This window comes from Pseudochaenichthys georgianus, chromosome 14 (genome assembly GCF_902827115.2).
Source record: "Pseudochaenichthys georgianus chromosome 14, fPseGeo1.2, whole genome shotgun sequence".
NCBI classification, from domain to species: domain Eukaryota; kingdom Metazoa; phylum Chordata; class Actinopteri; order Perciformes; family Channichthyidae; genus Pseudochaenichthys; species Pseudochaenichthys georgianus.
Genome location: NC_047516.1, coordinates 33,068,245 through 33,094,596, shown reverse-complemented (window position 1 = coordinate 33,094,596; position 26,352 = coordinate 33,068,245). Strand labels below are relative to the sequence as shown.

The window sequence follows — 26,352 nt, the reverse complement described above, 5'->3', positions numbered from 1 at the left end:
TGCTCTGATTGGTTAGCTGGCTGACTCTGCTGTGATTGGTCAACCACTTATACCGCTTATCACGTACGATGTGTTAAGGTGCTAGCCAAAAGAAGCGCAAGTGTATAGTGATGTCACTGGGGGTGTGTGAGAGGAACTCCCTCCGGAAGGAACGTATTGACATGCACACACACCTCCATAACAAACCACAGGACAGAGAAACCCCAAAAAGCATAATAGGGCCCCTTTAAGTCTTCTTGCTGACACCTGATTATACGCAATGTTATCGAAAATCTCATTTTATTTCCCTTAAGTATTGAGAGACAAAACCAGAATAGCATTAAAGCAAATTGTTTATTTGACATCACAACAACAACATGATGAAATTAAATAATATGAATGAAAACATAACACAAACTTTGGCATGAACATAAAATGGCACATGAATTTAATCAGTAGTATATAAACTATATATATATAAATTACAGTAACGGCTGCCTTTGTGTAGAAGCACATTGTCTTCATATCCCTGCTCTGAATATCTTTGGGATATTTCACACAGCCGTAAAACATCCAGCTACATCACGTGTCGCTCTTCATTCAGCATCATATAAATATATCTCTACATCTTTGACAATCGAAGAGAAGACATTAATAACAACATTTTTGTAAATAAATAATATAAATTATAATTATGATGGTACGCACAATGAGGAAATAAAGTCCAAAGGAAGATTGAAAAGCAAACACAAAAATCAGTGTTTAAAAAATGAGAAACAGCCAAACAAAGTGAACATATTAAAAAAACAATAACTCACTTATACATATTTTTCCAAAGAGTTTTGTGACTTCCTGTATTTGGTTTGTGTTGTAGGTCCTATGAAGGGTTGATCGTATTATTTGTTTCTTTGGATCTTAAACGTGGAAGAGCTTTGCCCCATACACCTAGTCAAAATCTTTGAAAATCGTCTTCAACAAAATATTTCATTTGTCTTTTTTTTTTTTGTATGCTTACATTTTTAATGGTACATCTTCTGCACGAGTGGTTTTCAACTCATGGATTCGCTCCTTTCTTCACTGTGCATGACAAGAGAGGAGCAACAAGTGCTAATCTTTCTTTACCCCTGTATGAACGTCTATGTTCCTTCAGTGTTTCATCTCAGCCCTGCTGCAGAGCCCAGGCTGGCCTCGTCCCTCCACATAAAGTCCTGCCGCTCGTCTCTGGCCGCTCTGCTCTCAGCAGGAGGGGGTCTGTACCCGGATCTTCCGTCTGGGCAGAGGGAGAGGCTGAGGCGAGCCGTGCCGTTGCTGATCTTGAACAAGCCGTTGGGACCGAGGAAGGAGTCTCTTTCGCTTCCTCCAACATTGTTGACATTCTCTAAGTCATTGTAGACTGCAACGTCGCTGAGCTGCTTCCTCCCCTGCAGCCTCCTCCTTCTCCTCCTCAGGAAGATGATACCTGCCAGCAGGACCAGCACCAGGACGGCCAGGATGCAGGAGACGGTGAGGGTGGCGGAGGAGGGCCGCGAGGTCTGACGCAGGGCGGGCTTGAAGCTGGGCTGCAGGGTGAACTCGCAGCTGGGACCCATGAAGCCTTTGGGGCACTGGCACACCGGCCCGGTGAAGTGGGTGAAGCAGGTGCCCCCGTTCTGGCATGGGAGGACTCCACAGGCATCTGAGCGCACGCTGCAGTTCTTGCCGGTGTACCCCAGGGTGCAGGAGCAGGTGTAGCCGTTCACACCATCCTGGCAGGTTCCAGCGTTCTGGCAGGGGGTGGAGGCGCAATCGTCGATGTTGACCTGGCAGTTGGCACCAGTGAAGCCGGCCTTGCAGCGGCACAAGACGCTCTGGCCGAGATCCAGACAATCACCACCTGCAGGAGAGAGAAAAAACTGTTGAGCATCCAAGAGATCTGAGACGACTCTTTGTTAAAAGGGTTGTTAATGTGATTGCATCTTAACACTCCCTGCAGCAGGTGCAACGATGCTGGGGTGTTGACAGTGATTCAGGAAAACGATTTGATATTTTGCCAAGTAACTGCTGGGTTGTCTTTCGGCCACTAGATGTCGCCAGAGGAACACTCACCGTTCAGACAGGGCCTGTTGCTGCAGCGGTCCAGCTTCTTCTCACAGTTGGAGCCGGTATAGCTGGGGGGGCAGCGGCAGGTGTAGCCCCCACTCATGGCCTCCACACAGGTGCCTCCGTTGAAGCAGGGACCGTCCGCACAGGTCATGGCGATGATCTCACAGTTTTTACCGTAGAATCCCTGAGGGCAGCTGCATGAGTAGTCGTTCTCCAGGTCCTGTGGACAGAGGGAGATAAAAGGTATATGTTCAGAAAGAAATAGAGTTCGGGATGGATGTGTGGCGCCATGTTGTTCTGCAGCTGTTTTAATGTTAGGTAAAGGGATGATACAAGCTCTTCATTTTCAATATGCATCAAATGAGTACATGAAGTTGTACATTGTAGTTCAGCAATCTACTTGTTTATTGCAAATGAATAGTCTCTTCACACGACTTAAATGCAAAATAATCTTTATACTGGTAGCACTGTAAATTAATAGACTGGCACTATGACATCAGCAGCAGCCAACCCCTTTTAAACTGTGCTGCATTATTATCTTATTAATACTAATACCCCACTGTATATATTGCAATATACATTTTAAATATTGTAGTACAATGTGCACCCTTCTACTTTAGCTTCTTATCTTTATATACATATTTGTATTACATTTAATTTAATTAAACATTTACTTTCATTTCCTCAGTTTATATACATTTATTTATTTAAATCTTATAAAGTATTCCACTTTGTATTGCACATTCTTACTTTAACTTCTCATGTGTATTTTTATTCAATTTTCATTTATTTCAGTTTCTATATAAATAAAGTATTCTGACACTGTTCTTATTTTTCTGCTGTTGTGCCGCTTGATATTCCACGCATGGGATCCTATCTATCCTATCTTTAAAGCTTGTGTTTCAGTATAATTGCACCTTAAAATCAAACGAATATACTTGATCCCCTTGTACTCACGTTGCAGCTGCCTCCGTTCTTGCAGGGGTTGCTGTCACACTCGTTGGTCTCCAGCTCGCAGTTGGTCCCTCCGAAGCCGGGCCGGCAGGTGCAGGTGTAGCTGCCCTGGCCCGTGTTGGTGCAGGTGGCCCCGTTGGCACAGGGCTTGTGGTTGGTGCAGTAGTTGAGGTCCTGGTCGCAGAAGAGGCCCCCCCAGCCCTCCTGGCAAGTACACTGCCAGGGCTGGCCGCAGGTCCCATGGAGGCAGCCTGGGTAGCGAACACACTCGGTGCAGAAGGGGCCCTGCCAGCCCATGCGACAAGTACAGCCCCCAGGGGCCTCGCAGTAACCGTGCTTCTCACTGCAGTCCGCCGAGCAGATGGCTGGAGAGGGAGGGGGGGGGCATGATTACAATGGGAATGCCTCCTCATACATCTCTCACTCACACACACACACACACACACACACACACACACACACACACACACACACACACACACACACACACACACACACACACACACACACACACACACACACACACACACACACACACACACACACACACACACACACACACACACACACACACGTACAGGGCCCCATGTCTGACCCCAGCGCTGCTCCAGACTTCACTGTTGGTTAAGTATTAAGCCAAGCAGCTGGTAGGCACACTGCCGGAGAAAACGCTTTCTTTTATCTCCAACTCCACACACACACACAGTGTGGTTTGAGTGTAGGTGTGTGTGAGTGTGTGTGTGTTTGTGTGTAATAGGGGCCACAGCTCTTTCTCTCATTGTAGCAGAGAACAAAAGGCAGATGGAGCACCACAGCCGGTAACGCAGCACTACGGGACATCACTCTGATATAAGCTCTGAACACATATCGAACTGTAAGAGATCAACCTGAGTGCTAAGTAAAAAAGCTATGTTTATCTCTGCTTTGACAAAGCTTGGGTGTAATTGTTCAAGCCTTGGGAGGACAACGAGTTGGGTTTCTTCCTCCATTTAACAGATTTTTGAGCAACAAATGCCTACATTTGTCTCCACTCAATAAATGCCCTACATTTCTTGACTTTCTTAGATGTGTGTTGGTGTGTTTTGTGATGTATTGTTTTGTTTAGTGAAGAGAGTGCACTGACTGGAAACTCCTATAGAATTACAGTAAACATCCAGAATGATGACATTTAATGAATGTGTTTCTTTTTTTCTTACTGTTTTTTTCTTGTATTGCATTGTACTTTATTCACTTTGTACATGTGTTTTGGTCATCAACTGCAGTGTTTTCTCTCATATCTTAGTCCCTAAAGTGCCTCAGCAAACTATTACAAGGCGCCTTGCTCCAGAACACTTTGGTACTTATTATTAAACTTACGTTCAGAGCAGTAGTTTCCCTTCCAGCCCTCCAGGCAGATGCGGCTTCCCTCCTCGTCGCAGGTGTAGTGGCCCAGCGTGTCGTCTCTCGGCCTGCAGTATTCGGCACAGCCGTCTCCAAAGTAGTACTCATCGCAGAAGACGTGGTATGAGTAGCGCAGCTCGCTCTGCTCTCCAAAGTGAACATCCTGGGACCAATCCTCCCCGATGGCAAGTCTCCTCCGGGTGGCCAGGCGGCTCACAAGGTTGTTTTGGTTGTCTGAAGAGGGAACGAGCACAATTGTTATTACCCTTGCCTGCGTCAGCCCAAAGCCGCGTGCACTTGTGATTTATATCAGAATCAAGTTTTAGTGATATACATACAACTTCGATTCAATGATTTAGCATCTCGTAGAATAAACAACCCACCTGTGTATTCAGTCGGATTCTCGGCATTCCAGGCTTCAATAATCAACGAAAATGTTCCCTATAATAGAGAAAACGGAATTGGTCAATGGGGGTATTTACGCACGAATCTGTCATTGTTACATTGCCCGAGTTCAAACCTTAAACTTCCGAAATCTAAAACGTGTAATTGTTTAAGTATGATTTTTCCATTTACCGGCCACTTGAAGTGGAAAGGCACCCTGATAGGAGCGCTGCTAGAGATGGAGGTGTGATCAGCCCTGATAACATTGGTGTGTCCGGTGCCAAAGGTGCACGGTGGCTCGGCTGAAATCACATCCTCGGGGTGTTTAAGGCAAATCCTGAAAAAGATGTGACAGTCCCTGTGTCTTCTGCAGATCCGCTGCGCCGTGTGGTATGAGTTTATCTTCAGCTCGAACACACCGGAGGAACAAACCTGCAATGACAGAAACACATGAAGTCAGACACGCTGTGCGTAAAGACATGTTAAGATGATCTTATCAGGACATAACAAGGTAGCCAACTTACTACGTGCACTAAGGCCAGAGCTAATAGGTATCTCAGGTGCAGATGTGCCATTTTCTTTTCGGAGTTTGATTCCAGTTCTATGTGAATGTTCGCATTCGTCGCTTGCGATAATATTCCCAAATTATTTTGGATCAAAATGAAAAAAGTGTCATCCCTTTGACATCTGTTATCCCGGTGGTCTATCCTAAATCCTTGTCTTCTGGTGACAGGCTTCTACTCGGTCCTGGTTGGTACTCCACTTGTTTTGGTTCTGCTACGTAAAAGGCGCAGAGTGGTTTTATACTCTTTGTTGCTGCGCGTCACTGGCAAAGAGGAGGAGCAGGGGCAGACCTCAGGGGAGCAGCCCGACACGGGGGGCCAGCCTGCCCGCCTGCCTGGGGATTTAGAAACCCACATTACACCTAGACTGAATTTGTAATATGGATATGCATAAACTAGTGCAAGGCAGATATCTAAGCATATCTGAATGCGTCCTAATGCATGTGGGTGGTGGAATTGAGTCAAACGTGCCACAAAAGGTCTATCCAAGTTCGTGAGGCCAAACATTAATGTCTTCTATCTTATAACTGAGTGGAAGGAAAACTGTAGATTATATGCCTTATATAACACACACGCCATAAACATATGTAAAAATACTTTTACATCCATATTTGTGGGAATGTGTCAAACAATGAGCGTGCCAGGAAACTATACAATCAATGACTCGTGCATTACATCATCACTACATTAAATGTTTCACCAATATACAGATCATTATTTGTTTTTTCTTTGGAGCTGCCTACACCAAGATCAGAAGGAAGCAGTGAGGAATAGCACATATAACTTCTCTTTCTTCATGCCAACGTTGTAATTGCTCCAACGCGTGTGGGGTGACAAAGAAAGTGGGCAGGTCCCGGAGAGGGACTATTGTGCGTCTGGCGGCTATTCAGACCTCTGTCGCGCTCCTGAAGGAGGGTGCGGGGGTATACAAGAAGGAAGGGGGAGGTGTGTGTGTGTGTGTGTGTGTGTGTGTGTGTGTGTGTGTGTGTGTGTGTGTGTGTGTGTGTGTGTGTGTGTGTGTGTGTGTGTGTGTGTGTGTGTGTGTGTGTGTGTGTGTGTGTGTGTGTGTGTGTGTGTGTGTGTGTGTGTGTGTGTGTGTGTGTGTGTGTGTGTGTGTGGACGCTTTGGGGAGACAATAGCCGGGTTGGAGCCCCACACGGTCGACCATGTGCCGTTGATTACCATACAGCTGTTCGCATGAGTCCAGACAAAAGCAACATGATAGTCCAAACTCTGCAGGACCCCCGCCCCCTCTCCAACACACACACACACACACACACACACACACACACACACACACACACACACACACACACACACACACACACACACACACACACACACACACACACACACACACACACACACACACACACACACACACACACACACACACACACACACACACACACACACACACACACACACACACACACAGTATTGATTTAGGAGGGTTCTGGCTGGCCGTCGGTTTCAGCAGCTGTCGTCGCTGGATGGAGGAGGGAGGGCAAACACACCTACACGGTTATTTACTTTAAGGCTGATCCACCCGAACGACCGATTCAAGAGTGAATAGCATCAGATGTATATTATAATATAAGGTCATTTAAGTTTCACAACCTTAAAATAAGCATTGGTGTTCTGTTTGCTTCTTCATGGTTATGGTCGCTTGAAGGCGCGTACACTTCTGTATCCCAACAGCGATGGTAGTAATACATCAACACATAATCACTAATGGATATAAAAAGCCAGTTTGATTCAGAAAGGGAAGGAACACATTCAACAAACTGACATAAAGTCAGAGATTTCAAGATGACAACTGCATGACATTTCTGTGTTTATCAATTCCACCCTGGAACGCGTGTGTGTGCATGGTGGTAGTAGGCGGCTGGGGGTGGGGTTCCATTGATATTGTAATGAGGGAAGAGGACGCGTGCCTGAGGTGGCCCCTTGCACATCCTGGCACGCTTCTGTGCAGGACAGAGTCCTAAAGGAGGAGGAAGCACACAGTTGTATGCAAAGTATGTGAAGATAAAAGACTGGAGCAGCCTCTTGTTGTTATTCAAGGTTAGCTCACTAACTTTAATGTCAAACCTCAAGCCCAGAACAGTGGTCCCAAAAGGGGGGCCAAGGAATTCCTTTTGTTTTCCAAAGTTTCATTCAACTTTTGGAGAGTACATTTAAAAACATGCTTATAAATGAAAATGGCTTGTTTATAGCATTATGTATCTTATAAGGAGAAGACGGTCATCATCAAAGTACACTTTTTGGGAACACTACAAAAGGGACACACAAAGGAGTTAACGGGGAACACGTGAGGGGGAAAGAGGAAATAACTGCTGGTGAATCCTAAGTTAACGAGTAACTCCTTATCACATATTATAGCTAATGATTAGTCAAATAAGAAACAAGAGAAGAAGGACTTTCTTAAAAATGTGTTAGCCTGTGATTTTCTGCACCCAAGTAAAGTGAAACGTGGTTCTTAAGTTCCTACGCAGTCCCTCGTGCTTAATCATTATGTCAGGATAAGTAACAATACCAAATCATTCAACTTGACTATCTGACAAACAGCTAATAATCATGCCAAGCTTCAGAAATAGAAACAGTGATCATCAAGTTTAAATTCTTCTTGATGCATTCCGATGAGGTATATGCTGTGAATATTCTCTCCAAGGGGAAACACTCTTTATTAAACACCGCATGTTCACCCATCTCACTGATTTCCCATCTGTGTTGGTTGAGAGTTGCACATGTGCATGTCGCTTGGCTGCAGGTAGGGTGTATAGATTGTGCACCAACAGTCAACTTACATTGTGTATGAAGATAAGATGGTCAGGTTGACTTTTTATGTTCCTTTAGTCAACGTCAGAAAATAACTGTTTCCATGCAACAACAACTTGTGACTGGAGTGAACATCTTAGCATGCTACGCTAACCAACACACGATAATGAAGCCAATGGGGTTAGTGTGTGAAGTTATATAATGTTCATAATATCCATGTGTTATTGTTAACGTATATGATGAACAAAATAAACGTGTTAAAGAAACCTGTCTTTGATTCCTCATTAATAACTAATTGTAAAGATAACGAAATGATATATCACCATGAGTACTGAATAGTTAGGATGAAGTAACTATTCAGTACTCATGCGTTAATGGTGATATATCATCTCGTCCGGTCGAATGTATTGATTGGACATTATTATGGTGAAGTGGTCTGTAGGGGTTGTCAAAATAGCAACATTAGAACTTTGTTCGCTAAATGTAACACCTTTTGAAGCGAGTGCTGATGCTCTTATTGCTGGAAAAGGATTGGCGGCATTGAGCGAGGTTTTTTGTTTGAATCTTAAGATCTTACCTACTCTCACTGCCTTCTCAAATGTACCCAAGCATTCATTGATCAAAAGCAACTCAAATGTAATAAGGAATTAACTTAAGGTTAACAATTGGTAATTGGTTCCTCATGCGTTCCTTAGCAACGGCTCACATTGTTGTGTAGCTTAGTGTAAATGATTAACACATTTTGAAATGTGTTCTACTGACTCTGTTATGAATATGGTGTCGTATCAGCATGCTGTGTGTTTTCATTATCTGAGGTTGATGTTGTGTGTTGTGTGTTTTCTTCACAAAGACAAAAGGCATTCTGTGTATCTATAGAACCTAAACAGATAAGTTGCAGCTTCTCGATGATCTTAGTAAATAGCAGGTAAAACAATTGTGAATAAAAGGGAACTAAGCACAGGCAATCTGTGGCTGCTCGACAGCATCATCATATTGTCATCACAACTTGATTCCAAATAATACAAAATAAATCTGAGTAAAATGTGATGAATATTGGATGTGAAAAGATAAAGACTCCCTTCTGCTCACATCCCCAAGGATTACATTGCCTTCAGCATAAAGGAACACATATAGATATATATATCCCACATAATGTGTGTGTGTGTGTGTGTGTGTGTGTGTGTGTGTGTGTGTGTGTGTGTGTGTGTGTGTGTGTGTGTGTGTGTGTGTGTGTGTGTGTGTGTGTGTGTGTGTGTGTGTGTGTGTGTGTGTGTGTGTGGCACTTGTTCCTATACATCATGTTATATATCTGACCACCCGGATGCCACACACACACACACACACACACACACACACACACACACACACACACACACACACACACACACACACACACACACACACACACACACACACACACACACACACACACACACACACACACTGCCCACACATCCTATTGTACACACGCACTAATGCTCAGCGTGCAGTTACAGTACCGCTGCATCTCTTAGTGTCTTTGTGTCGGGGGAGCAGATGGACAGTGCACCCTCTCTGCTGTTGTCATCTGTATGACTTGCAGGAGTGTGACATGAGTGTGCTACAGGGCATGGGAACCCAAGAAGAGTCATGTCACCCCCACCCTCGGACCTCCCATTAGAAAGAGTGGCCGGCATCTGCCTCCTCACAGCAGCTTGGAGATCCCTCTCCCAGAGGACACTGGGAGAAAGAGAGGGGGAGCTGCTGCAGGTCTGACCCTGCAGCTCTCGGGGGAGAAGTCCGCCTGTTGTGGCCACTTCTGGAGCCCCAGCCTGCTGTCTGACTCTGGGACAATAGAAGGTGTGGATGGCCAGGATGTTCGGGTTGTGTGTGCGTTTGTCAGTGCATACATATATTCTCAAATGTATGCATGTCCTTTGGTTGATTGGTGGAACTCATTAAGATTCAGGATGCTTTAGTGCTGCTGGGTGCCTAAAGATGCACAGCGCTGCAACATCACCAAAACAAAATGCTGAGTCAGAGGAGGGTGCGGTAGAGGTGCATTAGCAAGCAACATAACATATTGAAATACTGTGATATATTACATTACATTACATTTAATTTAGCTGACACTTTTATGCAAAGCGACTTACAATAAGCCTAAATATATGTACAGTAGGCTTTACTTGTTTGAATCAGTGTTTTAAAACACTCTTGATTCCATCGGTGTTTAAATACTGTATCTCCTTTCCTTTCCCTCCTCCAGACACCTGCAGGACAGCTGACTTCCTGTTAAACAGTCAGAGCTGCTGCACTTTCCTTGTTCTCTCTACTTTCACCTCAGATGTCCTCCACGTTCTAAAGTCTTCCTCCTTCTTATTCCTGCAACACATAGAGCCCTCAGGTCCTCTTTAAGTCTGATTATTACACTTGTTTAGACAGTAGAGCAAAGAGGATGTATAGATGGAGGCAATATAAAGAATACCATGTGATTAGCAAAGTGCTTCACAGAGACACATCTAGGGTTAGGGTTCTAAAAACATGCCAACAGTCAAAAGCAACATATTTCTGTGTCAAATGCAAAAACACACATTTCACATAACATTTCATTCAAATGGACACGTTCCCTTACACGCTCAAGACCTGTGATACCCTGTATACAGATATGAATCACTGTGCTTGTGGATCTTTAACGTCCTGACAGGCAGACCCCAAGGACAAGCGTGCGACACAAGTCTTCCACATTCGTCCTTAACACCGGGGAACACCAGGGCTTTGTTTCGAGCCCACTGCTGTACTTTGGATACAGACAATACTATGTTTCCCTTTTCGACTCAAACAGCATAATCAAGTTTGCTGAAAACAAAGAAATGGTCCACCTGAACAGAGTGGAGACCCTTACCCGCTGGTTTCAAGACAACACCTAATCCTGCTCGCTACCGACCGGAAGAAGCAGGACCAGCAGCAACTGTGATTGCAGTTGTTCTGATGAAAACAGCACTATAAAAATAAAAGTTATTCATGTTTTTTTCAATATTTAATAAATATACTACGATGCTGCAGTCAAACAGCCACTGTTAATTTGATTAGGTTTGTAGAAACAGTCGGTAATGATTTGGAGCCACAAACGAGATACAAAGTGAGGAAGGGCTATGGGAATGATTGATACACATACAAATGAAGGGTCCTCCTGCCCATCCAGATAATGGTCTTTTCTCTGTGTTGTTTATGTGTGTAAGTAGGATCAGGAAGAACTTCTACCTTCAGGCCACTACGTTCCTAAATGAGGTCGCTACCTAAGAACGATTGATTTCTCTTCAAAATCAGTGAAATTGTTGTTTTTAATCATCATAGTCAGTGATCCCAGTATGATGAGTATCGTCACTAATTAAGGGCTGTCAACATTAATGCTTAACGCTCTCAATCAATCTGGAAATCTTAGCGCGTAAATAGAGATTAACGCAGATTACAAAATTTGACCAAAACTTTCTCCTGTAATTCCGCAGGATGAATTACATGGCAGTGAAAAGGCAAAGAAAGCAGAGAAATGGGCACAAGCTACTGTACATACTGTATGTAGTTGCACTGACTGGAGAATAAAGCAGTAATAGACGGCACACCTATTTGACAGGGGTTCCCAAATAGTGCTCGCAGTATGATAGCACCAGAGATAATATGCCCTATGTAGCGCACATTACACGGATGGTTTAATTGATTGACAGCACTACTTATTACCCATCAGCTCAGATTTTTACCGCACTGGCAAAACCTCATTCAGTTACCACCATGAACTTAAGGGCCACCTTTTCTCTCCTTTGCAGGGTAAAGGTTCTATTGTATTTTCAGTAATTGTATTTATATCGTCAGTATATTGGTAATTGGAGTCATGCAGGCCTAATAGTCGATACCACGTTGGGCTCAGGTGGATCCTGTTCTTCCCATTGTTCTTGAACAGCTGGTTGCTGTACTCCGTAGCCACCACATGGATCATCGCACTGTAACATTGCTGTGCCTCTGTACCTTGTTTCCTTGACTCCTTTTGGCTTGATGATCCTGTTTCCCAAAGCCCATACAGATGCAGACAGCACAGCAATAAGGTTGTTTGTTAGTTTACTATCTACGATATGACAAAACAACAGTATTCAGACGAATATACAGATTCTTTATATAAGTAAAGGTTGAGATACCACAATGCAACAATACTCTTTCCAGCAAAGGTTTAAAAGTAACATGACGTAGGTTGCATTGTTGGATTACTATTACTGAAGATTAATAATGTGATCAGCATTTTAGTGCTGCAGCCTGTTGAGGCAGTCTCGTTTACCAAGCTATAGATTGCTAACCCTGGGGCTGCGGAGTGATACTGGGTCTTTGAGAATTTGTTAAATGGACGCAAGGAAACCATATGTTTCAGTTTAATAATTGAAGATTAGGGAATTACAGGTTTATTTTATTGCCACCATTTCCTTGTGGTGTGGTATGATTTTCCTCTTCACCCATGGTCCTACCATAAACAACAATACACTGGAACTAAGATTTGGTTGGTTAGAAGGGAACGTTGAAGTGAATGCACTCTTTGGAAATGACCTACACTGTTACGAATATCTCAACAGAGTGGACAAGGTCATGCTAACACAAGGCTATCTGTATAAAACTACCATGAAACAGAAGGGCTTGTTATCGGTTAAAACATCAACAAGTGGTTATCTTCCCTATATCTTCCAATGCCTAAGTAAATCCTTTGCATGATAACTGAGAGGATGAGCAACAGACAGAGCCCGGCACTCTGAGCTTTTTGGCCTGCATGATTATCATCCTGACAGAGCGCCTCTTCCCCCCCTGTACTAGGACACAGGCTCCATTGACAGTTATGATCGGGCAAACTGGCAACTATCATCCCCAACAACCAAGTGTGCTACTGCTGAACAGATTTGCTCCACATATTGCACATATCAGACATGTACTACATCGATACTGTGGACAATACCCACAGGAGCAAATTAGGGTGAAGTGTCTTGCCCAAGGACACAACGGCATGTTGACTGCAGTGGCGGTCAAGGCGGGATTCAAACTGGTGTTCCCCAGTGCCCGGGATCTGAGGATCAACTCACCAGCGTCTTCACACAGCAGGGTAAGGACTTAAAGTAAGAGTTCACTGACCAGACGAAGAAGCTTGTCACTGCCAAACCAACAACCCCCCCTCCCCCCTCTGCTGTGTCATCTTTTTTGAAACCGCGGCATAGAAAAGCATAAGAAAGGAGGTTGAGCCGCCGTTTTCTTTAATAACTCCCTCCAACATAAGCAGATATCTTTCCTAAACGTGGTTTCTTTTGAATATGTAGCTCTTCAGCTGAATTTCTCCTCTCAAGCTATGCATCTAAATATCTGTAAAATACTGTGCAACACTTTAGCTGACTCTACTGAACTGCTGTCATTGACCTTGACTGTGTAGTAATTGTTGGTGATTATAACATCCATGTTGAGGGCCAGAGAAGTGTGTCAGATTTTAGTATGTGGACTGACTCAGCATGTGACAAAGACCACACACCATAAGAGCCACAGTGGACTTCATTATCTCCAAGGGTCTGAACATTTCTAAGGTTGGGGTGACTTATGTTACCCCCTCTATATATTCTTTCTGTGTTCTTTTTGAATGCTCTCTGTGCACACAAGTCTTTTTTTTGACGGGGAAAGAAGATGTATTGACACATGCACAAGATGATAACATTGTGAGTAGTCTTTGTAGACCCCCTTGTGGTTTCATATATTTTAAGGGGGTGCTGCCTAGCCTTGCACTACCTATATCATTCGATTTTAGGATACTATTCTTAGATGTAGTCAATCTGAACACATGCAACTGCAGGATTTACCATAATACTTTGTGCAATATACCCTCATGCAATTCACGCTGAAAACAGTACAAGCTGCTTCTGCTTTTTTTTATGATCATTTATTTTAAACTACTGCTAGGCCTACTTAGTATTTTTTTATAACCATAGTGTACTTATTGTGTTTTTATTATTAATAACTTATTCGTACTTTTTTATATAATATGTAAGTCTACTCTTTTTAATTAATCTGCACTCTTGCTTTTGTAGTACCATACATTTCCCCGTTGCTGACAATTGATCTGCTGTGGCTGGGTATAGGCCACCTTAGAAACTCGCAGTGATTTTAAAGTAGATGATAATGTATGTGTGTCGATTAAGAGGAAAAGATGTCTGGTTTTCTTGTTATTATTGCTATCAGGAAATGTACAACCTAACCCTGGTCCGCCCAGCAGTAGTCAGATCGCTACTCCTGCTGATTTTAAAGCTAGGTCTGGGTTGGGTTTCATCCACTTGAATGTGCGCAGTCTTTTACCTAAACTAGATTTTGTCCGCATTTGGACAAGCTCGACTGACGCTGATGTCATTGTCTTATCTGAAACATGGCTAAATAAATCTCTTGCCATTTATGTGAAGAATACGTTTAGTGTAACCACATTGGTTTCCAAATCAATTAGTAAACAACTAAAATGTTTACCCTTAAATATCGAAGAGGCAAAGGGTCAACAGGTCATGGTGGTGGGCTGTTACAGACCCCCCTCAGCTGTCAAGGACTCCTTGTCTTCATTGGCAAAACTTTTATCTCAATTTGACTACAAGGAAATAGTGCTACTTTGAGATTTGAACTGGGACTGGTTAACTACAGTGTCAGAGGATTTTAAAAACCTTTGTATCTCTTTAAATGTTACTCATATTGTTGACAGTCCTACTCGCCCTAACATTAAGTTCCCAAATAAATCCTCCTTAATTGATCTCATCTTAACTCATGCTCCCTATAAATACTCATCTGTGGGAGTATTTGCTCATGATTTGAGTGATCACTGTGTTGTAGCCACAATTAGGGACACACAAGTCCAAAACGGTAAACGTATTATCAGTAAGAGAGACACAACACATTTTGTGGAGCAGGGTTTTGTTCATGATCTGTTTGGTTTTGATTGGGGAAAAATCGATCTATGTGCTGATGTTGAAACTGCATGGTCTTATTTTATCTTGGTTTTATGAAAATTATTGATAGACATGCACCTGCGTACATTTATAGTGAAGGAACGAGATAATCCTTGGTTTTCTGCTGAATTGTCTAGATCAATTGTTTATTGATCTTTCCAAAGCTTTCGATACCGTCGATCATCATATCTTGATGGGCTCACTTCTGAGTGGTTAAACATTACAAATGGTGTACCACAAGGTTCTGTTTTAGGTCCACTTTTATTCTCCATCTAGTTCTGTTTAGGTCAAAATGTGGATGAAGCAACTTCACATTTTTATGCAGACGATACCGTGATGTATTGTGCAGGTCCCTCCATTAAGGAGGATGTTGTTCAATTACAGGCTATTTTTAATATTATTCAGACGCAGCTCTCTGAGCTTAAGCTTCTTTTAAATGTGGATAAAACGAAGGCAATGCTATTTTCAAAAGCCACAAAGACACCGGAGACCACTTTGGATATTGCTACTACGCAAGGAAAAGTACTCGAAGTGGTTACCTGTTATAAATACCTTATCTGGCTTGATGATTGTCTCTCTTTTAAACCTCAGATCAATAATCTGCTTAGAAAGCTAAGGGTGAAGCTAGGTTTCTTTTTCAGAAACAAGTCCTGTTTCTCATTTGAAGCCAGGAAAAGGCTAGTCTCTGTGGCCTTTTTACCTGTGCTGGACTATGGTGATTTGATATATATGAATGCACCTGCCCATTGCCTTATCAAGTTAGATGCCGCCTCACAGTGCTCTGAGATTTGTTACTAACTGTAAAGCACTTACTCATCACTGTACCCCAGAGCAGGTCTGCCATCACTTACTGTTCGGAGACTCAGTCATTGGTACATGTTCATATACAAAGCCATGCTGGGTAAACTACTACCTTACATCTGCTCACTGATATCACAGAGTGTCGCAAGTAGCTATTGCCTAGGATCCCAGGATGTGTTTTCATTACATGTACCAAGTGCTAGGACTGTTTTAGGCACTAAAGCTTTTATGTGCGCAGCTCCTCTAGCATTATGTTGTATGTGTCCTTTTGTTTTCTGCTACATGTGTAACCAATGTGTGGCAGGTCTCCCTTGTAAAAGAGATCGTTGATCTCAATGGGATTTTTTACTTGGATAAATAAAGGCAACAAAGAAAAAAAAAAATTGACAAAAATGTAGTATAGTGTTTTTATTATATACAATCAGATTATTTCCTAGCATATGGACCAAACAAATCTACCTCTATAAGACATTGATCCTGTCAGAAACTCTCCCCACGTCCACATATATGACAAGTGTGTTAGGCTTAGCCGCAGATTTATAATGACTCTTTTGTTGAGGCACAAAAGGAGGCATGATAATGATTTAATCCCATCCAATCTGAGCGGCAGATCTGCCTTCCTTCCATCCTACCTTTCCTCTCCAGACTCATTCTGCTGCAGCTTCAGTGGCAGATGGTGGATGAAAGAGGAAGCTGGGAGGAGCAGGGGAATGAGAACAGGTGGGGGTGAAAACTGAAGAAAAAGAAAGGGCACAGGGGTCAACTGGGGCAATAGAAAGGGGGAGGAAACGTACATATAGACTTGCAGAGGGAACGATCGATGGATGGATTTTTTTCCTTTACATTGTGCCTCCCTAAACCTAGTTCTGTTTTCGCCAGATGTCGACCAACTTTGTAAAAACGGAAAAAAAGTCTTGGAGAAAGTCAGACATTGGAGCAAAATATAACGGCTGAATTGGCCCTTTTGGAAAAATATTTGTGTACAATCAAATTGGTCTCAATGTTGTTTCAATGTACTGTGATACGTTTCAATACACATATTATCTGAGTTAGAGCTTATATTTGTTTTCTTCTCATGTGGCATGCTTTTTCAACCACATGAATGCAACGTTTCAAGATGAATAGAACAGAGAAGATCAGCCTATACAGGAATGTAAAAACTCAATTTATTCAGTTACAGGTCACTTTCCAAGTAAACCGAACCGAGTTGTATTTATATTCTAAAGACAGTAGACAACAGTTTTATTGGCACTCAAAGTGAATAATGCCCTTTCAGAGAGGCTTAAGTCTGCAGGTTTAAGGGCTCCGTAAAGAACTGAAGGACCACAATGTGAATGCAGCTGCCTATACCTCAACCCCCCAGACAGTCCCTAATGCTGCCCCCTGCCTTCGAGCTCTGAAGGAAGCCCCAGCAGACCCAAGCCCCCCCCCCCCCCCTCCTGCTGCAGCACGCTGGGCTGGCCTCGGCAGCTGTTAGGCCAACTGAGGCAGGAGGGGCTGCAGGCAGACAATGCAATGTGACTGAACTCATTATGTGTGTGACTGTGTATGTGAGCGTGTGTCACTGACTCTCTTCCCCCTTTTACAATTTTGGGTCTTTTTACGTGTTAGTAATATATCCTGATGTGATAAACAGACAAATGCACTCCTTTGTGCACCAGTCAATCCTTAACTTAAATTCAGATTCAGAATACTTTATTGTCCATTAAAAGTACATATAATGGAAATGATGAATAGAAAGTTAAATCATACGTAATCTAGAGGGTCTTGAACATATGATCTTCAGTGATTTCAATATTAAAAGTCTTTTCTCTTGTTTCTCGCAAATGGAGCTGCTGTAAAAATGCAGGCTTGATCTGACAATGATGAAAGTATGTTTGCATCATACTGTACACAGGAAAACCAAATACCCATGAAAAGGTGACATAGTAAAATAAGCCAAACGCCAAGGATGCTCATGCAAACCTCTGAAAAGGTATTTCGATTACATATAGTATTGTTGATTACATCGTTGAAAAGAGCAAACTCTGGATATGGTTCATGGTGTGTGTCATCACCACTGACTGCAACAGAGCCCCCTGCTGACAGGTCTGTGAACCTGCAACACCGGGTGGACATCAGTGTCTGTTGGACCTGTAGTGTCAACATGTGTCTCAGTAAAGGAAGATCAAAGATACTGCAATGTTGCATAAATCTGGTGGTATTCTGCCATTTTCTTATTATTAATACATCCTATAATAGTCCATACTCAAATATGTATGTTTATATGTTCATTCTAATTATCAAGTTTACCTTGCTGTGATATCTTGTTTTATGAGTTACAATATAACTTTATTTTTGTATTACTTTTTTTTAACCTTGTGTGAATCTGTGCTGTCCTGTTTTTCACTCTCACTCTGTTGCTGCTTTTCCACCACACTTTAAACTCCTGAATTTACCCACGGGGTTAATACAGTTCCATCTTATCTTATCTTAATAAGACCAAAATCAACAACTGTCTTAATTATTTCCAATCATATTGTGTGTAGCTATTAGTAAAGCCTATTATTGAAGTAAATCGGGAAAAAAAAAAATATATATATATATAGATATACAAGTACTTTATTTTTTAAACAAGGCTCAGTATTTCCTTTAATAAAGTGGGCACTGTAAGTATCAGAAAAGGATAATGAAACAGGAGAGATTTCACATTTGTTAGGGACTATTTTCAGAAGCGGATTAATACATTCTGTGCTCTAAGAGATATGAATTTAACATGGCTTGCTGATTCTTAATAGTTTTTGCACGATAATATAGTTATACGGCACAGAGGAATAAGATACATCATGATTTTGATACAGAGGTAATACTTGTTAGTATCAATACAATGTTGGTTTTGGTCTTTTCTGAGGAAATATTTTGAATATATTTCAAGCTTTATTCTGTACGGTCTTTTTGTAATGTGTATTACACATGTTCTGTTTGTACATATGTAAGACATCCTTCATCATTTCTAATTTAAGATAACTTGAAATATACCATCATTGAAGACGGGAGAGTGCAGCTCTTGACAGAGATGGATTAACACATTCAGATCACTGGATCTATGTCCACTAGAGTCACAGGAAGGAATATTACTTCTGTTCTGTTTCAATAAATCAGAGGTTTATTTAACATTTAAAAAGAAACCTGTTGAAACTCTTCATATTCAAGTGTTGATGTTTGGAATGTAAAAAAAAAAGTAAATCAGACAATGACAACTTATTCAGTTACATGTATTTCAAAATATCTAACACCTTGTTTAGCTTTCAGACATACAGACCATATAATGGTCAGGTGCGGAAATCCACTGACCATTACAGTTCATGTGATCATCTCCAGACATTGATGCAACTACAACTTATCCAAGAACATAAACCAGATCTTTGCAAGTCATTGTTAAAGCATATCGAGGCTTTAAATGTGGTGTAGGCTTAATAAAAAATGCTAAATTCAGTAGCAAAAGGGGAAACTAAAATCTTCTTTCTTTATCGATGTACAATGTAACCCCACAGACAGTAATTCAATCAATAAAATGTTTCTAATAATACAATTTTTAAAACTTACAACAAAGAACCTGTTGAGTACTATCAAAAAGTACAGCAACTAGCGGTGGAGTCCAGCGGAACTCAAATGTTCCTGCACCTGAAGGCCATGTATGACAACAACATCTCTGTTTGACACCTTTTTGCTATAATGCTGGCCGTCCATTCAGTTTGTCATGCATAAGAGAAATAGCTCCGTCTGTAAAGTCTCTGAGAACCTGCACCGTCTCCCTCTGGAGCTGCAGCGACTCGCGCACAAACTCCTGCTGAGTCTCTGCCAGCTGCTGCACCGACTCGGACAGAAGCTCCAGGGAGCGTGAAACCGTCTCCAGCAGGATGTTGGTGGCATGCTGCTCTTCAAGGCTCAGCGATGCAGTGTGTAGCATGTTGTCTCTCATGTTCTGCAAGGGCTGACCTGGCAGTGGACGCGTAGGGGTTGTTGCTGTTGCTGCTGCTGTTGCTGCTGCTGCTGTTGCTGCTGCTGTTGCTGCTGCTGCTGCTGCTGCTGCTGCTGCTGCTGCTGCTGCTGCTGTTGCTGCTGCTGTTGCTGCTGCTGGGCCGGAAGACGTCGGAGGTGGTCCTTGTTTTTGGATGCCATTGTTTCCTTGGTGAATCTCAGTTGGTTTTGTGGAAGGAAGCACATCTTCCCTTTGGTCGTCATCTGAGTCTCCGAATGCAGCGTCAACATCTTGAAGTAAAGAGAAAAGGCTCATCAGTGTTTTCTTATTCTGAAAAAACCTAAATCTGTACTTCAAAGAAGAAACTCACCTTCTGTTGCAGGAATCTCATACTGCACATCATAGGCAGTCTGTGAAGAGTCCTCTGCAACATTCAAAGCATTTTAATGAAACAATTTGAATGCATTTCTCCACAGGAACTTATTTAAGGGGACCCATTTTACTCATGTTCAGGTTCATATTGGTATTTTGTGCTTGTACTGGGACGTGTCTCCATGCTTTAATGTTCAAAAAGCACTTTATTGTTCTCGTGCTGCAGCACCTCTTTTCACCCTCTGTCTGAAACCAGAGCCCAGTCTGCTCTGATTGGTTAGCTGGCCGGCTAAAAATTCCAACAATTTGTTTGTGTGTCTGTGTCACCCATATTCCACACCTTTGTATCCAGTGAGAAAATGCATCCTATTTGCTTTTGAGAAGAGGGTGAGGTGGATTTGCTCTGAATATTTTGGTGTGTGGATTATGTAGACATATGAACTTGCTCTACTGGAACTGATATCTCCGCGAGCAGACTCGGATAAGAGGTAGAAGATGGATGGATAGATGAACTTCCCTGATGTTTAGAATGAACTGAAGGTGAGTAAATAGTGACATATGATTGTTTCTGACACTTACTCATTGTGTAGGACATTGGTGGGGGCATCGATGCCCCGTCCAACCCGCCATTAGGAGAACTCTGCATTCCAATAATGTCCTCTTCCATTTCTTCTTCCTCCTCTGGCACATCATCGTCATCTCCCAGAGGGCCAAAGTCCCCGGAGCTCTGGTCTTCCTCGCCCATCTCTAGAATCTGGAGCACTATTTTTTCCGTCTGATTAAGGTCTCGGGAGAGTCGAGAGTTGAGGCCTCTGTTGGGCACTACCCCTGACCGCATGGCACCCACTTTCCGCTTCGTGTCACACTTTAGATCGGACCATTTCTTGATGACCTCGATGATCTCACGTTGGCACTCCCCGATCTCATTGACACGGGCAGTAATCTCTGCCCACGTGCGCTTCTTTATGTCTGTTGGTACACCACGATTGAATTTGCCTTTGGGGGACAAAACAAAATGACCCTAAGCACTTGCCTTAAAATGATATTGCGTCTCAGATCTCATTAACATTGTATTTCTCACAGCTTCACTGTAATGTTCACTTTTATGACTTAACCATTGTATTGGTTACTTGGTTTAATGTTTTTGATTAACAAGCTACGAGGCAATCATCTCATTTCCAGGTACTCAGACCTCAGTGTTATTCTTTCATCTGAATGAACTTACCCACAACAACCATACGATGCTTCCTCACTTCGTCCAGCAGTATGTGGACTTCACTGAAAGAGAAGCGAGCTTTTCTTTTCTTGAAGCGAATAAAACTGTCTTGGTTGTAGAATATTGGTGTAGACATCCTCCCCAAAGTGTCAATTGGTGTCCAGCTACTGTGTAGTCTCTGCTGTGCTTCCACTTATCCTGCTGTCTGATGACAGTTAACAACACAAAGCATGGGAGTGTTAATTATGTGATGTATATGAATGTGCTCATGTGTCACAAATATATTGATTATTAAACTATACTTGCATTTATAAGATTAGTAGTATCGCTCAGTGACAGCGTTGCACTTGTTCGTGCTTAACAGCTTAGCAATAACCGTCCGTGCAGATGTATTGAGTTGATCAATATAGATAATACATTAATATTATCAACACTTGTACTGAAATGAACTTTAATACATATGTCTAAGTGGTCTCATATCGTTAAACAGGAAATGGAGCAAGTTCTGTGCGATGACAACAATGTATGTCTGCTAGCCGTCAGAGTGAATGGACAATGGACGATGCTATCGACGCTTAACACACGCGACAGCCTAGTTAGCTAAAGAGCACTCGTAGTTAGCATTACACACATATAATACCTTGATTGCCACATTTCCATGATTATTTTGAATGAGTATCGGTTATTAAATGTCTCTTATATAGTGCAACTTGCACTTAATACAACACATAGCACACACTAGGTTAGCTCTCTCTGCAGCAGGATAACGTTAGCTAACGCAACACAAGACTCACAAATGACTAATAAAGCGACAACCTGACGTTTCCTGACTTCCAGACGAATACCTTAATGCCAAACATAGTTATTGAGATGGTGAACATACCCCAAAGTCAAAGAAGTTGGGGTTTGGTCCAGAAACGTAATGATAAATGTCCCTATCTTCAAGATAGCTAATGTCAAGCTAGCCAGAATGCAGCTAACGCTCCTAAAAAGATGTCCGGTTACCCTCAGGTAATAGCTAACTAAAGGCGCTGGCTAAAACAAGTATTGATGAACACATTGATCTTAGTATGGATATAGTTCATGTCGTTTAGGTGTTATTTTACATGTAAAGTTTAACAATAACAACGATATATCTAGCACATTTGCTAATTGAGTTCACTTACTTTTGTTTCTTAAACATTTCCCGTTGTGACAATGCTTTTATTTTGAAGGAGCACGCCTTTTCTGGTAACGTAGGCTGTCTTGACCATATGTATGGTCTTCTTGACACACACACATTCACACAAACACACATTCAAAGCATTTTAGGAATCAGATCGACTACAAGCCTGGAAGAAAAACATTACGGTTGGATGGATAGATAGCAACGAATAGTATTGTAAACATAGCTAAGAAAGTACTGTTCAATCTTAAGTACAATTTTTAGAGACTTTTAGTAAGTAGTATTTCGAATGTTTGCTACTTTGTACTTTTCACTACATTTCAGAGGTAGGGGAGAAGGGGGTAAGTTGAGCCAGTGGGTAAATTGAACCACCCCCTGTAACCAGGCAACGCTTTATAGTTGTAATCAAGTGACCAGAAAGTATGCAAGCTCCACCCATTTCTCATTGCCTGTGAAAGAGAGATACTCATTGTGGTCTGGTAAGTAAACATTTTTACAAAAAAAACGTTTTTTGCTTGTCAAAGTACATTTTCTAGATGTCAGCTATATCGGCTGTCATGTCAAAAAAAAAATCCAGGTTTAAAGTTAAACACATATTGTATATGTTGATGTGTTGGCAGTGTATTAAACCATGTGAATCATTAAGCTAAAGATGACTCTGAATTTTAATGCTAGGCTATTTTTTCTAAAATGGTGGCTATGGGGTAAAGTGAACCATGGGCCTTGGGGTAAATTGAGCCAGTTTGTCAATGGAGAAATGAATGAAAGTAGGCCAAGTTGATAATAAGAGCTCATTGTAGGCTACATTTAAGTTTAATTTACCCTGTGTTTGATTGGTAAGATGTATGAAATTGTATCACCATTTGTATAATTACTTTTCCTTTTTATTTTTTTCATACATAACATCAATAGAACATACATGGAGATGCTTACATAACTGCAGCTATTGTACACCAGGATTAATCATACATACCCTCCTTGGGCACCAAAAAGACATACAGTTTCTTAGTGTTATCAATTTCTATATTGTGCAAACATTATCAACATATTACAGATATTATCACTCCCCCTCATCGGAAACATGATCGCACAATACCTGAACCATTATGATAGTAAGAGCCAGTGCTTTACCATCCAGATAAAACAAGTACAAGTGCAGTGAATAAAATAAATGAAAAATAAAGAAATACAAATAAATAAGTAAAGAGGTGCTGCTAGAGATCTGGTGTTGCTTGTATTAATGGGGACCATTTTTCTTCGAATTTGTCAGTTTTCAGCTGTAGTCTTGCTGTGATTTTCTCCATTAAATAAACATTTTTTACCCTGTTTCTCCAGTGGACTATATTGGGGGTTCAGCCACGAGACCGTTATCATTTTTTTCGCAATTAGAAGGATTCTTAGTAAGAAAGCTACATTTCTGTCCATATCACTGGGCAGTATACCCAGTTTATAAAGTGCTGGGTCCAAAGTAAAGGTAATGCCCAGCACCCAATTACTTTTCCTTTTAACATGTTAAAAAATGAATCAATTCAATCGAAATTTATATTAAAATTGTTTGAAAAACTAAGTTTGTATTTGGTTTGTTATTTATTGTTTATAGTTACCTTTAAGATTTATTGTAGGTATTCCCAGGTTTGAACAGTGGTTCAATGTACCCCCTGACCTGGATCAACTTATACCCTACACTGGGGCAAGTTGAACCACGAGACTTTTTTTTTTTTTTTAAAGAAGTAATATTTTCACTGCCCTTGATCAAATATTAATTATTATCATTGCCATTGATAGGAGACATCCTGAATTATAGGTGCGTTTTCATTTTTACTATGTGTCATTTCTCCTTGCTTAGCGGACAGCATAACAATAAAAATTCTCAACTTACCCCACTCTCCCCTGTAGTATAAGTATGTATTACTACATTTCTTAATATCTTAAATTACTTTACAGATTTGGATTAATGATGTGAAATGTAATTAAGTCTTAAATCAGACTTTAGTTCCACCTGGAGTAAATTCACAAGATACCCAGCAGTATGCAAAGTCATTCAAACTAGCTGCACCTTTGAGAACACTTTAATGATCAATAATTATAATCAAAACATAATAATCTGAAATGGACCAATCTGCATAATGAGTACTTATTTTGATGAGAATACTTTTACTTGAGTAACATTTTGAATGCAGAACTTTTACTTGTAACAGAGTACACTCTGGTACTACTTGTACCTAATTACAAGATCCGAGTACTTCTTCCACCTCTGGCTACGAAATACCAGACCCACCATTGAAACACTCCTTTGAGCAAACTGTCAACACAAAATATTGGCTTTAACTCAATAATTGAGCAAACAAATATTGTTTTGGTCAAACTTTCAATTCAAAATACTGTCACTGTCAATCAGCTGGGCCAGAACAGATCGCCAATTCAACCATAATGACATTCATTACATGACTGACTAATGATTCAAAGTATCCCGAAACATTTGCCAATAATAACACATTCAACATACCATTATTCCAAATATGGCACAGGGATTTATTTGACCAAGCATTATTAATAACAGTTTAATGACTGTGGCTAACTACATCGTTAAACACATTTAATATTGGCATCTTTGCTATTGGCTGCGTGCATTAGTGGCATAAACATGATATATATATATGATCAATTTACAGATTGTGCTGGTATTATTTGGTGCAGGCAATTTGAAAGTACACAGTACAGAGATAACTAATAGTTAGTGAACCATAGAGAAAGCCATGGCCAAGTTGTACTACCATCATTACACTTTAAATATGAATTGCCAAACAAAACATTGTCTCTTGAGTCGTTACAAATGACTATTAGTAAAGGACCCTGGCGTCCCACTCCCTGACCCATATGTGAGTGTACAAATGATAAAACCCTGATCCGTTTGAATTAGGCTGCAGTACCTTACTTCAACCTCAAGTGGTTTGATTTTGTCTCATAGTTGTTTTTGAAGAAGAATCTCCTGTGAATGGGTTTGGGGCTGGTTTCACAGATAATGTCTGTGGTCTAATAAACAGGACTGAGAGCCATCTCTATACACTCCAATTAGAAGGGGACAACTGCACCCTATGATCTTTATGAGTAATGGGAGTTGGTGACCAAGTGATTCTCAGAACAGCTTCATCCTACTTCAACCCGTTTAGAGGTCTACTCCGCCACAATAACTGAACCTAGGTTTATTCCCCGTTTCAACTTTAAGTGGTATTATAGGTGTTAGCAGAGGTGTCATCAGCTATAAGTGCTGCGTTGGCACATTGCACGGCGGCAGACATTAGCGAGCCAGTGAACACACAGACTTGCATGCATGCGGAAACTAGCTCAGTAAACAAAGCACAGAGACACTGGGATTACAACACCGAGTGGCGTGACCTCGTTCTCTGCCCAGGTAGACACACTCTCTTTACATAGCTAGTAGTCGAGTGCAGCTCAGAATGATTTATGGTTTGCCATAACAAACTTAAAGGCCCTGCACATCCTGTTAGGAGATATAGGCTTAAATCTCCTCGCGTTCCTACAAGCTGTTATCTTACATGAAGGGAATCCAGAGCATACACTTAACCGTTTAACAATAATCCACTTTAATGGTAATATACAATGCAATACAATCAAATACATTACCATACACAATCATATCGTATTATGTGTAATGTCAGGAGTTTGGCCTACTCCTGGCTCCTGCCCACAGGCCACCACGACCTCCTGTCCCAGCGACG

At 41.6% G+C, this 26,352-nt stretch overlaps 2 protein-coding genes across 5 annotated transcripts; both read right to left on the bottom strand.

Moving 5' to 3' along the window:
* Positions 1-376: 376 nt before the first annotated feature.
* dlb (deltaB) lies at positions 377-5,535 on the bottom strand. Its single transcript, XM_034099397.2, has 7 exons — positions 5,304-5,535; positions 4,972-5,211; positions 4,779-4,836; positions 4,372-4,629; positions 3,019-3,380; positions 2,065-2,281; positions 377-1,852 (listed from the first exon to the last, which is right to left on the bottom strand). The coding sequence occupies exons 1-7, from the start codon at positions 5,352-5,354 to the stop codon at positions 1,134-1,136; spliced, it is 1,905 nt and encodes a 634-aa protein (XP_033955288.1). The 5' UTR covers positions 5,355-5,535; the 3' UTR covers positions 377-1,133.
* Positions 5,536-18,483: 12,948 nt separating this feature from the next.
* On the bottom strand, positions 18,484-26,352 carry LOC117458601 (nuclear apoptosis-inducing factor 1). 4 transcript variants are annotated; one of them, XM_034099185.2, is made up of 5 exons: positions 26,263-26,352; positions 21,457-21,652; positions 20,811-21,227; positions 20,230-20,283; positions 18,484-20,149 (listed from the first exon to the last, which is right to left on the bottom strand). In XM_034099185.2, the coding sequence occupies exons 2-5, from the start codon at positions 21,581-21,583 to the stop codon at positions 19,608-19,610; spliced, it is 1,140 nt and encodes a 379-aa protein (XP_033955076.1). In that variant the 5' UTR covers positions 21,584-21,652; positions 26,263-26,352; the 3' UTR covers positions 18,484-19,607. The 4 variants fall into 4 exon arrangements, with proteins under 4 accessions (XP_033955076.1, XP_033955075.1, XP_033955077.1 ...); XM_034099184.2 differs by having other exon boundaries at positions 26,258-26,347; XM_034099186.2 differs by lacking the exon at positions 26,263-26,352 and adding an exon at positions 22,614-26,105.